At 51.8% G+C, this 12,197-nt stretch overlaps 3 protein-coding genes across 3 annotated transcripts; 2 read left to right on the forward strand and 1 right to left on the reverse strand.

The window, feature by feature from the left end:
- Nucleotides 1-1,250: 1,250 nt before the first annotated feature.
- Nucleotides 1,251-6,154, forward strand: QC764_603170 (uncharacterized protein). The gene is made up of 10 exons (XM_062948822.1): nt 1,251-2,168; nt 2,233-2,973; nt 3,377-3,563; nt 3,674-3,706; nt 3,839-4,754; nt 4,816-4,906; nt 4,959-5,140; nt 5,194-5,451; nt 5,508-5,606; nt 5,670-6,154. Exons 5-10 carry the CDS (start codon nt 3,856-3,858, stop codon nt 5,821-5,823), a joined length of 1,683 nt encoding a protein of 560 aa, XP_062797416.1. The 5' UTR covers nt 1,251-2,168; nt 2,233-2,973; nt 3,377-3,563; nt 3,674-3,706; nt 3,839-3,855; the 3' UTR covers nt 5,824-6,154.
- A 400-nt stretch (nt 6,155-6,554) lies between these two features.
- rio2 (Serine/threonine-protein kinase rio2) lies at nt 6,555-8,214 on the reverse strand. The gene is made up of 2 exons (XM_062948821.1): nt 7,905-8,214; nt 6,555-7,778 (listed from the first exon to the last, which is right to left on the reverse strand). Exons 1-2 carry the CDS (start codon nt 7,965-7,967, stop codon nt 6,597-6,599), a joined length of 1,245 nt encoding a protein of 414 aa, XP_062797417.1. The 5' UTR covers nt 7,968-8,214; the 3' UTR covers nt 6,555-6,596.
- A 71-nt stretch (nt 8,215-8,285) lies between these two features.
- On the forward strand, nt 8,286-11,888 carry RPN1 (proteasome regulatory particle base subunit). Its single transcript, XM_062948820.1, has 5 exons — nt 8,286-8,772; nt 8,835-8,905; nt 8,964-9,405; nt 9,467-11,496; nt 11,556-11,888. Exons 1-5 carry the CDS (start codon nt 8,643-8,645, stop codon nt 11,580-11,582), a joined length of 2,700 nt encoding a protein of 899 aa, XP_062797418.1. The 5' UTR covers nt 8,286-8,642; the 3' UTR covers nt 11,583-11,888.
- The last annotated feature ends 309 nt before the right edge of the window (nt 11,889-12,197 follow it).

Raw genomic sequence — 12,197 nt, forward strand, 5'->3', positions numbered from 1 at the left:
ATCCTCAGACACTCGTTATAATCATTCTCTAAAGACACACATGAAAGTTTAACTCGCATAACTGACACTGATTATTCAGCATGTTGCCGCAATCCCGTATCAATGATGGGCTGCATGTGATTTCACGGAGTCGTAATGAAGGTATGTATGCTCAATTAAATTGTTCTCATCTTTGGTTCCCGTCTCTACAGTGCGATGTGGATGGGTGGTGTTGTGAATGATAAAACCCTAACCCCCCTCCCCCTACCAGATGAGATTCCCTGATCTCGTCATTGGAAATGGGGGCATCCCTGATTGTTATCCCTTTGTATATTTCCCATTGCTTGTTGGGCATGTGAGGGTTTCGGAGAAGAGCAGGTTTGAGTAGTAACGAGTAATGATGGCGTCGGGGGTGAACTTGATCGTGTTGTCTGGTCGGTGGCGTGGTTGTATACTGAGTGTATGATGGAAGGTCCCGACGATGGGGCTTGGTCTTCGCTCTTTCTCATGGTTACACAACCTTTGGGTGAGTTTAATGACTGGCTGCAATGACGATCTACAGACCAGATTGGCCAGGGAATCTGTCCGGCAGGAGACGTGCAGGTTTAAAGTGTATGGTTGCTTCATGTCTCGGAGCTCTGGCTTTCCTTTGCTTCCTTGGCATCTTTCCGTCTTTTGTAGGTGTGTCTTCGGTCAGCTTGGTGCAAACAGCCACAAATATCCCGTTCTGAGCTGAGAAATGAAGGGATATTTTCTTGTTGTTTTTATTTTCTTTCGTGGGCTAAATAGCGTCTCTAGTATTTGGGTTATTTGTTGAACTAGGTGCCCCTTTTAGCCCCCTTTTTCTACTCGCTGATGCCAAGCCGCTGGCACTCGCACATAAAAGTCGAACTTCATTTCATCCCGATGCCGACTGGACCCAGAAATCGAAGCAGCAAATGGGATTTTCCAAGGAGTTGACACCAAAAAAAGAAAATCCAACGCACAGTATGAGAAAGGTAGGGAGAAAAAGCAAGATACAAGCGGTCGGGCGGTGCCTTGTCTCGGGACGGTCACGGTCTTGCTGCCTGTCTATGCAAGAAAACAAAACACGCATGTCAACAAAAAGAAGCAAACGAAGGATGGAATCCACGGGGCATTGCAGCGCACAACACATACATGCTGCAAGCAAGATGCAAAGGAAAAGTAAGGAGGCCCATATCCCACCACCTGTTTGGAAGGTTTTGACGATGGGGGTGGGTGGTGGACATCCAGTGGTGGTTAGGTAAGTCATGGTGTGGGAGCACCGGTGGAAAGCCACCGGGGAATTTCACTGCCCGGGGTTCGACCCCAGAGACATTTTTCTCGCAAGTGATTGAAACATTGATGAACCTACCTTACGCAACGGCCAATCGTCTTTTCTTTTTTCTTGTAACCTTGAGATGAGGGGGTTGAGGGGTGGGTGTGCATTCAGCAGCCGTCTGTCTATTCTGAATTCCAACCTCTCAGACCAAAATGCATATTGCATACAGCGAACCATCACGTTTTCGGGAAAAATGGACAGAGTGGGAAGAAATTCAAACCATCGCGCCACGCGAGTTCAACAGGCACACACATGCATATAACAGTGGAGAGAGAGAGGCGTGTTTCCAGAACGGTCAACGGCGATCTTGCTGGAGGGCTTGGATTTCGGGATAGAGTTATCTACACGCCCCCACCCCCCTCTCTCAGACCCTGCTCATTCATGTCCGCATATACACTCACATGCTAGATGTATGCCCACCATGGATCTCCTCTACTACCTGTGGCTGCCCACCCGGCAGGCTGCTTGTAGGTCGTGGTCCGCAGACTATGTGGCCTGTCATCGGAGCTCTGTTCCGTATGGCTGAAAGAGGGTGGTGACCAAAACGTTCTTAAACCCCGACATTTGCTGCATCTCAGTCTTGGATCTGACGGTTGAAGTCCTCCTTTCTTTCTTCGTAGAGGACGAAAAGACCACACACACCAACTTCACATGCGAACCCCATCTATTGCTAGTTGAAGTCTCTTCCCTTCGGATTGTTGCCCTCCAGTATCCTTATCCAGTTCTTCATCTTCAGTCAATATTCTACGGACTGTCTGTTGCACACATCTTCTTTCGACAACATATTTTAGCCAGTCACAAGGTTGAGGCATAACTATCAGCGGCATCAGTATTCAAGAAGAAATTGGTACGTCATCATGTCAGCTTCTTACTGAGAGATCTTGGAAAGGGAGCGCTGATGACAGGAACAGCGAGAGATATCGGCACCGATCGAAAAGAAGCTCCAAAGTTTGGAAGGGCTGCCTCGTCTGGGTACTTGACCCGTGCTCGGCAAGCCACAACCCTACCAGTCCCGTTGTCGCCGTTCGGGGCCGTTTTATTCCACCGGGCAACTCATATTGTGGACGAGATAGATTCAAGCTGGAAGCCATACCCACGACGATCACAGCAGTTGGCAAGTGGCTTGTTGCAACACCAACTTCCAGGTTGTTGACTTCTCGATTAAGGGTGTGGACGTGTGGAACTGGGGAGCCACGTTTGGACGAGAGTTCGAGATAAGCAGGAGCAAGATTCGACACACTACACGTTCGACATCCCACATTCTTGCAAGTAAAGAGCCTGATAGAAGGGTTTGCGTCATCACATGCTCCCGCAGGTTCTTTCCTAAAGGTGCTCCTTCCCCGTCCAAACAGAACAGCCCACCCAGTCACCTGGAGACGGGATCGCTCCCAGCTGGAAGTGAAGTGCAAGAGTATCATCCACCTGTCCCGCCAGCCTCGTCCGTAGCCATCTGCGCCTTGAGCCTTGCTCTTTCCTCCTCAGAGTTTTCATCTCGACCGCCAACTTGGAAATCAGCATCTCTTTCGATTCCGACGGCACTCTCATCTCCCCCATCCCCCGCTCCCTCGGCACCGATACAGCATCGCTAGGCAGTAGCCATCACATTATCTTGCATCCGTACCTCACCTCCACCAGCTACTGCTATCTAGCCCGTAAGTCAATCTTCCATTTTAAGGTATCATTTCTGCCAGGAAAGCGCGAAAAAGGGCTTCTCAGTGGTTGTCTCCGCGATCCATTCTCCGCCTTACCCACCCTTTTGAGCTCGTCTGCGACCACCTGCCTGCCCTCAACGACCCGTGCCTTCCTCCAGGCCTCTCTGCCTGCTGTGTTTCAACAGCAGGAGTAGCATGTGGTTAGCCACAACATTTCACTTCTTGCGGGTCTCTCCTCGGTTCCCTCCTCGGTTCCATTCCCCAGGGCGGTGGCGGTCACTTACTTCACTTTACTTCACCCTGGTCGGTGTCATCCATCTTCCTCTCTTTTTAAAACATTCACCATCCATTCCCATCTCCCTGTTTTGGTCTCTTGTGGACTCTGCCTGATCTCTCGTTACAGCATCAACACACCAGTCAGACCCCGAATCTCTTCCATTCATCGCCGATAGCTCGATCTATCTCCTTACTCCAGCACTCGCTTTGCATTCAACAATTTGGCCTCTAACATTCTCCATCACTGAGTGGCTCGGTTTCTTGTATTCGCAGCATCTGTCGAATCAGCAGTACAAGACAAGATCATTTTGGAGGTGTGTGCGACTTTTCTCTTTCACTTCAGCGACTCTCCCTCATTATAGTTCTTCCTGGCGACAACTTAGCTTTTCTGTCCCATCGCATACTGACTCTTGTTTTGTTGCAGTGATCTCTTGATTCTTTCCCTCAGAATTTCAAGGTACGCGACAACGAACTCCTTCGTCCAATCTTCCACTTTCCTATTTTCTCTCGACCACCATCGACCTTGTCCAGGCCCTGGAGGCCATCTTAACATCCTGCCTGGGGAACACATCGTTAACCAAGTTTTCAGACTGTATTTTCGCAACCATGTCTCATTACCGCACCAACAACGGCATGTCCTCCGAGGCTGGCGGCAACCGTCAGGGTACATACTCGGCTTACTTGGGGGCCCAAGTTGGGCACAGCCAGCAGGGCTTACCTGGCTCTCATATCCATCACCTTGGTCACAGCTCCGAGGGCATGGACTCCCTCGCGAGCCAGTTCGGTGCGATGAGTCTTCCACCCAGCAATGGCCACGGAGCCTCCAACATGTCGCAGATCCAGCAGCATGGATACATGACCGCCCAGGAGCAACCTGTCGCTTACCAGGGCTACTCAGTTCCTGTTCATGTCGGATTAGCCCCCGAGGCTGCCTATGGCTACAGCGTTTCTGGCCAGTATCCTGTTCAGGGGAATTACGCTCCTTTGCCTGTTCCGTACCACGCCATGCCCTATACCCCCGGTCGCGTTGCCTCTTATGCCGATCGTAGCAGCAGCGAGGTTCCCGCTTTGGAGAACCGCCGCGGCTCATACTCAACCACCGAGTCGACTCCGGCCACTCCTTTCTTTGGTAGCGCTTCGGAGCGTGGTGCTGGCTCCCGTGTTGCTGTCTTTCGTTCAAGCTACACGACCCCTTCTCCGGAGCAGGTTGTGATGCCCGGTACCGCTCCCAAGGCCTCCTCGCAGCCCATTGACGAGGAACTTTTGGAGTTGCTCAAGGTGAATCCAGCAATTCCCGAGGCTGTCCCGGCGGTCTTTACCCCGCCCACGCACATCAAGTCGATCGAGCAATGTCTCGAGAACCGCATTCACGGCAATCGCAATGTCTACATTCGCGGCTTGCACCCCACCACAGACGACGATTTGCTGCACCGCTATGCTTCTCGTTTTGGAACCGTTGAGCAGAGCAAGGCCATTATTGACACTGCCACTGGCGCTTGCAAAGGGTACGCTCCCTATCACCTCAGCTTCCCCTTGGTTGGACTTTTGACTAACATGTTTTCTCAGTTTTGGATTTGCCAAGTTCGCCGATGTCCGCGACTCGGAGAAATGCATTCGCGGGTTCTACCATCTTGGGTATGAGGTTGGTTTTGCTCGCGTAAGTTCACTATTGTTCCGCAGCCCTCGGTTCGTCCTAATCATGATCACAGGAGAGCTTCAATGCGAGACTGAAGGCCGAGGGCGACGAAGGTTCGACCAATTTGTACCTCTCCAACTTGCCCAAGCGTCTCAACGAGTCGGAGTTGAACGCCATTTTCACTGGTTATCATGTCGTGTCCAGCAAGATTCTTCGCGATAGCATGGGCAACAGCCGTGGCGTTGGTTTTGCTCGGTAGGTTCTTCCACACTGGCTGGTTGGGCAAGCAAGTTGCTAATTCCGTCTAGGTTCGAGTCTCGCGAGGAGTGCGAGCAGATTATCAAGCAGTACCATGGTGCCTCCATTGGAGACGAGGGCATGTTGATGCAGGTTCGCTACGCCGACACGCCGGCCCAGAAGGAGCTCAAGCGTATCACCGCCGAGCGTCGCCAATTCCGCACGAACGAGTACAACATTGGTGCTTATGGTACTGCAGATGTTGGCATTCACCCCAGCATCTACCAGCAGGCCCCTTGGACCCGCCGCGGTGGCGTGGGATCTGATATGTGAGTTGCTTTTCCCATACCACTCGACACGATTGCCTGACTAACCTTCCATGTAGTTCTTACGCTCCTCGCGTTCCTGTCCGCACTAGCATTGGTACTGCTAGTACGAACACGACTCCAGTCATGTCTCAGGGTCTTGGTCGCACCAACTTGATGTATGTCCAGCCCCCACGTCTTGTGGTTACTCTGGCTCAAGATGACTCACATGCTGTTTGCAGGCACAGCATCCCTTCAGTGACTGCGTCTTCGGATGATGGATCAGCCGACGAGGGCGTGACGGTGGTCGACTCTCCCACCGTCAAGAAGGGCAGCACCCAATCGTCGCCCACCATCAAGAAGGATACCGCCACCATCAAGAACGAGAAGGCGTAGAGAGGGATGCAAGTTGATCCCTGGACAACGACAACCACCATGTTGAAGTAAATTTCTGGAACGTTGACAACAGCTTTCATATCTCGAGAGATTCTGTTCCAGACAATATCGATTACGAGTTTATTGTCATTTCGGTTGGAGTGCGGCGGCCTTAGGTTTGTTTGGCGAGTGTTTGGGCTGACCCAGCACACATAATTACCTCTCTGCTATATTTAGTGGACGAAAACATGTTAGTCATATGGTTTATCAACTCGTTTTCAGAGAGGGTGGAGGACGGCAGCAAGAATTGTTTGTTTTGTTTCTGTGTCAATATTCTCTGGGAGATTCGGTGTAGTTTTTGTTAGCTTGGTAATCGACGAATGGAAGAGATCGATTTTAGCATTTTCGCAGGACAGATTTCGGTGATCATGTCTTTGATTGATTCCTGTTAGATTGCGACAAGTGTACATGTCCTGTCAGGCGCAATCCAGACAACTTGTGCAAAGAAACGTGAGGTGAAACTGCTTTGAGGAATGAAGACAGCGAATAGAGGACAACAGGAGCCAACATGGGAGTTCAGAGAGTAGAAGTAATGAGATATGCGCAGTGCTATGAGAAGATGATGGAAGTAATACAGACAAGAAAAGAAGTGGGTGATACATGTCAAGGCCATAGCTATAGACAGAGCTCAGTACCGTCATAGCTGAATGATGGGAACAAGGTTATGTGTTGGGAGGTTGTAGCAAATCAACTTGGGGGTTTCCTCATTTTTTATTTTTGGGGGATTACCCTACTTACGTCTTGTTATTTATACTCAGTTTCTTCATCCCTTGTTCAGCTCCTGATTCTGACGGAGATTGAAACCCGATGACTATTGATGGTTGTCCTTCCTTCTCTTTCTCAGCTGTGTTCGCCTCTTCTCCCTCCTTGTCTTCTTCGTCCTCATCCTCGTCATCATCATCTTCCTCGTCATCTGATGGCTCGAACGCCTCTGGATTCTGCAGCTTCTCCTCCTCGTGCTGCCTGATAGCCGCCTCGAGGTCCTTGGCCATCTTCTTTGTGATACCCGACGCCTCCAGCGTGGCGTCTAACCTCTCAAACCCGTCTCTTCCAACCGTCTTTTTGACATCCTTGTAAAAAGGGCCCGGAGTGGTGGGCTTGAAGTGAAATCGGCGCTCGAAAAAGATCTTGACGCAGTTGATGTCGCGGTCAAAGTACATTTCCGCATTCACATGCTCCATGGAGATCATCTGCGGAAAGTCGATGACGACAGGGACAAGCGTGATTTCTTCGGTTCCCGTTTCCGGGTTGGTGGAGACGTCCTCCCGGATGAGGATGTTGAACTCGTTGTAGTCGCCGTGGATGAGGCCGTGCTTAGCCAGGCGGAGGTAGAGTTCTATGAGCGAGGCGTAGAGGGCTGCCGGGTCGGGGACGGAGGAGATTTGGCGGAGGGGGGGCGCGTCGACGAGTGACATGACGATTGTGTGGCGGGAGTGGGCGATGGGGGTGGGCACGGGGATGCCGGCGGAGTGGAGGGCGGAGAGGAAGGCGTATTCTTTGCGGGCGGCGAGGGTGGAGAGGTACATCCAGGAGCCGGAGGCGTTCTTTTTGAGGTAGTCTCTATTGGTTTTTACGGTGCGGAAGGAGATGCGGCCGAGGCGGTGGATTTTGAGGATTTGCTGGGCGCCGGTGTGGTCGGCTACGAGCATGATGTCGGATTCTTTGCCGACGCCTACGCGGGTGCCGACGGAGTAGATGTGCTTTTTTTGGGAGTGGGTGTGGAGGGCTAGGTAGTCTAGGCCGCCGTAAGTGAGGCGATAGCCGTCGTATTTGGCTTCTTTCATCTTGGCGATGAGGGAGGTTTTGGCGAGGGTGGAGATGCATTTGGAGACGAGGGAGGAGCCGCCTTTGAGGCGGGAGAAGCGCTCGATGATGGGGACGGGGACGAGTTCGTGGTTTTTGGAGCCTTGTTCGACCTATGGTGGTGGTTAGTTGAGGTGACTGTGAAGGGATGGGATAATGGGGTTCATAGGGGGGTGGTCCGTTGAGGCCAGCAAGGTACATGATGCTGGTCTTGGTGGTTTGAAGGAAGGGCAACTTACAGCTGCGAGGACCTTCCAGTCCTCCGCCGTCAGATGGCGCATAGCCCGTGTGTCCAACTTCATGGTTGAGACTTGATTGATATCACCTTATAAAGGCTGTATTGTAAAGCAGTAGTTTCCCAGGATGAGTTCAGAGGCCAGGGTGGGATATCAAATGCGCGCCGGATTCCCTTCAGTGATGTCCGTCAGTGCCCCTCCATTGCATTGCGCTGTGCCCACCAAAAATTCATGGCCCATCATGAGTGATAAGATCTTTGATAAGATTAGATATGAACCCAGAATAGCCCCGCCTGGGCACGAGGGTTTGACGAGGGAAACGGAATTTGTATTTACCGGAAGATTCTTGGCGGGCGGTGAGTTGACCTCACCTGTCAAGGATCTGGGAGACAAGGGTCGAGCTTAGCTCAGTGGAGCACTGGCCACTCAGGTTGGGCCCGCCTTGTGTCCCAGTGCCAGGCGGCCAAGCAGTGTCGCGTAACCAGCAAGCTGCCTGCCCGCCTCAGCATCAACGGGAAGAATTGCTAAGCTTTCTTCCATCTCCGACTCCAACACCGACATTATTCAACTGCTTACGAACCATTGCCATTCATTACAGATTACTGCCATACTGGGGGATTTGCGGCGCCTTATTCAACCCGTCAACTACCAGGAAACCTCCCCTCACTTTTGACCCCCGCCACCTTCCGCAGGCCCAACGGAGCTTGACAACATCCCATCCCTTCACACATAACCGCAACCATGGCGCAGGACAGCGACCTGTCGAAGACCGCCGACAAGGGCAAGGGGAAGGCTGTAGATGACGAGACACAGAAGGACAAGGTCGCTCAGCCTGTGGAGAATGGAAAGAAGGATGATGACAAGGCTGAGAGTGCGTTGACATTTGCATGGGCATCATCGACAGCAGAAGCGCTTGCTAACACCATGGTATAGCTTCAGAAGAGCTTAGCGAGGAGGACCAGCAGCTGAAGAACGAGCTTGATATGATCGTTGAGCGGCTGACTGTGCGTTGCCATTTGATTGTCCCTGTTGCTGTGGAACATCTACTTAACTGTCTAACAGGAATCCGATACGTCCCTCTACAAGCCAGCATTGGAGGCTCTAGGGAGCTCGATCAAGACCTCAACCTCTTCTATGACAGCTGTCCCGAAGCCCTTGAAGTTTTTACGTCCACATTACGAGACCCTGACGAAGCTCTACGATGAATGGCCAGCGAGCGATGACAAGAACTCCCTTGCCGATGTGCTCTCGGTGATCGGCATGACCTTTTCTGACGAAGACCGCCAAGATACTCTCAAGTACCGATTGCTTGCGCCCACGCAAGATATCGGCTCATGGGGTCATGAGTATGTTAGGCATCTTGCTCTGGAGATCGGCGAGGTCTACGGGAAGCGCATTGCCACCGATGAGCCAACAGCGGACCTTGTGGACCTTGCCTTGGCCTTGGTTCCCCTGTTTCTCAAGAGCAATCAGGAGGCCGACGCTGTTGATCTAATGAGCGAGCGTAAGACTTGCCTCCCTCGATTTTTCTTAGGAACCCGGAAGGCTAACATCATCGCTCATAGTCGAGATTATCGAAGAGCTGCCAAAGTTCGTGGACGAGAACACATATGGAAGAGTCTGCTTGTACATGGTGTCCATGGTCAACCTGCTCACATACCCCGACAACGAACAGTTCCTCCGTGTAGCCCATGATATCTACAAGACCTACAAGCAGTACACACAGGCCATGGTGCTTGCCATCAGACTCAACGACCTTGAACTCATTGAAGCCGACTTCCAAGATGCCCCTGATCTGGCGCTCAAGAAGCAGCTTTCCTACTTGATTGCGCGCCAAAGAATATGGCTCGACAGCGATAAGACCGATGACGAGGAAATTCAAGAGTGCCTCTCTAACGTCAAGCTTCCCGATCACTTCAAGGCCCTGGGCAAGGAGCTTAACATTCTCGAGCCCAAGACCACCGAAGACATCTACAAGAGCCACCTCGAGAGCAGCCGCGTCGCCGGCCTGACCAACTTTGACTCGGCCCGCCACAATTTGGCTGCCGCATTCGTCAACGGGTTCGTGAACGCAGGCTTCGGAAACGACAAGATGATGTTGGTTGCAGGCGACAAGGAGAGCTGGGTATGGAAGACAAAGGATGAGGGTATGATGTCCACAGTGGCCTCTCTGGGCACGCTTCTCATGTGGGACATCGAGAATGGGCTTGATCAGGTAGATAAGTACACCTATCTTGAGGAGGAGCCAATCCAGGCCGGTGCTTATCTTGCAATTGGCATCATGAACTCTGGCGTTCGGTTGGACTCTGAGCCTGCCATGGCTCTTCTTGCAGACAACGACAAACTTGCCCACAAGAACCCGCTGATCAGGGTATCGGCGATTATGGGATTAGGTCTTGCTTATGCTGGGTCTAACAAGGCAGAGCTTTTGGACTTCCTGTTGCCCATCATCACCGATACGACTCAGCAGATGCGGGTATCCGCCATGGCTGCTCTTGCGTGCGGGTTGGTATTCGTGGGCTCTTCTAACCCCGAAGTTACCGAGGCCATTATCACCACGCTCTTGGACGATGACCGCAAGGGTCAACTCACCGACAAGTGGACACGATTCCTTGCTCTTGGCCTGGGTCTTTTGTTCTTCGGGCGCCAAGAGGAGGTGGATGTCATTCTGGAGACTCTCAAGGCGGTCGAGCACCCGATGGCGAAGCCTACCTCTGTCCTTGCTTCGATCTGCGCTTGGGCCGGAACTGGTGCTGTGTTGAAGATTCAGGAGCTGCTCCACATTTGCAACGAGCACTTGGAGGAGTCAGAAGAGAAAAAGGGCGACGAGCTCTTGCAGGCCTATGCTGTTCTCGGTATCGGTATTATTGCGATGGGTGAGGATGTCGGCCAGGAAATGGTTCTCCGGCAGTTCGGCCACCTCATGCACTATGGCGAGGCCAACATTCGCCGAGCCGTACCCCTGGCTATGGCTCTTGTCAGCCCAAGTAATCCCCAGATGAAGGTGTACGATACACTTTCTAGATACAGTCACGACAACGATAATGATGTTGCCATCAATGCCATCTTTGCCATGGGTCTGGTCGGTGCCGGTACCAACAACGCCAGGTTGGCTCAGCTTCTGCGCCAGCTTGCGAGCTATTATCACCGGGATCAGGAAACCCTCTTTATGGTCCGCATTGCGCAGGGTCTTGTTCACATGGGCAAGGGCACACTCTCCATCAACCCCTTCCACACCGATCGCCAGATTCTGTCGCGGGTATCGGCTGCTGGTCTCCTCACTGTTCTTGTGGCGATGATTGATGCCAAGCAGTTCATCACCTCGGACTCGCATTATCTGCTTTACTTCCTTGTCACAGCTATGCATCCACGCTTCCTTGTAACGTTGGACGAGAACCTCAAGCCATTGACTGTCAACGTGCGCGTTGGTCAGGCTGTGGATGTGGTTGGCCAGGCTGGTCGCCCCAAGACGATCACTGGGTGGCAGACACAGAGCACGCCAGTGTTGTTGGCGCATGGTGAGCGTGCTGAGTTGGAAGATGAGGAGTATATTAGCTTGAGCAGTACCCTGGAGGGTCTGGTTATTCTGCGCAAGGTAAGCATTTCCGGTTAACTTTCCCATTCTTCCAGGAGGCTGACATGCTTTTCTTACAGAACCCCGATTGGGAATCAGGCAAATAAGGGTCTTGTGTCAGCGGAAGGGTAGGGTAGGGTATTTGGTGGTTTCTAGCAATAGGTTTTTCTTACCTACCTCGCAAAGTGATAGAGGAGGCGAAAAGAGGGCTTTAATGCGACACTACATTGTACAGTACAAATAAAGGATTGGACTTGCTGAGCGTTCAAGCAAATTGAAGCGCAAGTCGAATTGCCCTTGTAGGTCTCCAACCTATTTTGATTTCAAGATACAGCCTCACACCTCCATTGCCATAAGCTATATCACCAAGCCATTGCCAATCCTGCTAACCTCCCCTTTTCTTTTTATCTCCCGCAAAACTCAACGCGATCTGCTTTCATTGTCATCTGCTTCTCTTCTCCTTGTTGGTAAGAGAGAGATATTTTGTGAGATTGGCGGACGGAGTGCTATGATGCTCAGGAACACACAGAAACCACACTATCACACATGGCATCATCTTGACGGACACGTCGAGTATTGAGATCCGAACTACCCGTTTCCATGTCAAAATTCAATTCAACCCACGACGACGCTAAACGCCCTGCTGTGAGGTTTCACAAGGTATTTGTTCTTGACAAGAGAAAAGAGCAGCGGGATATGAACCCGCAATATGACGCACAGAC

This window comes from Podospora pseudoanserina, chromosome 6 (assembly GCF_035222485.1).
Source record: "Podospora pseudoanserina strain CBS 124.78 chromosome 6, whole genome shotgun sequence".
Lineage (NCBI taxonomy): Eukaryota > Fungi > Ascomycota > Sordariomycetes > Sordariales > Podosporaceae > Podospora > Podospora pseudoanserina.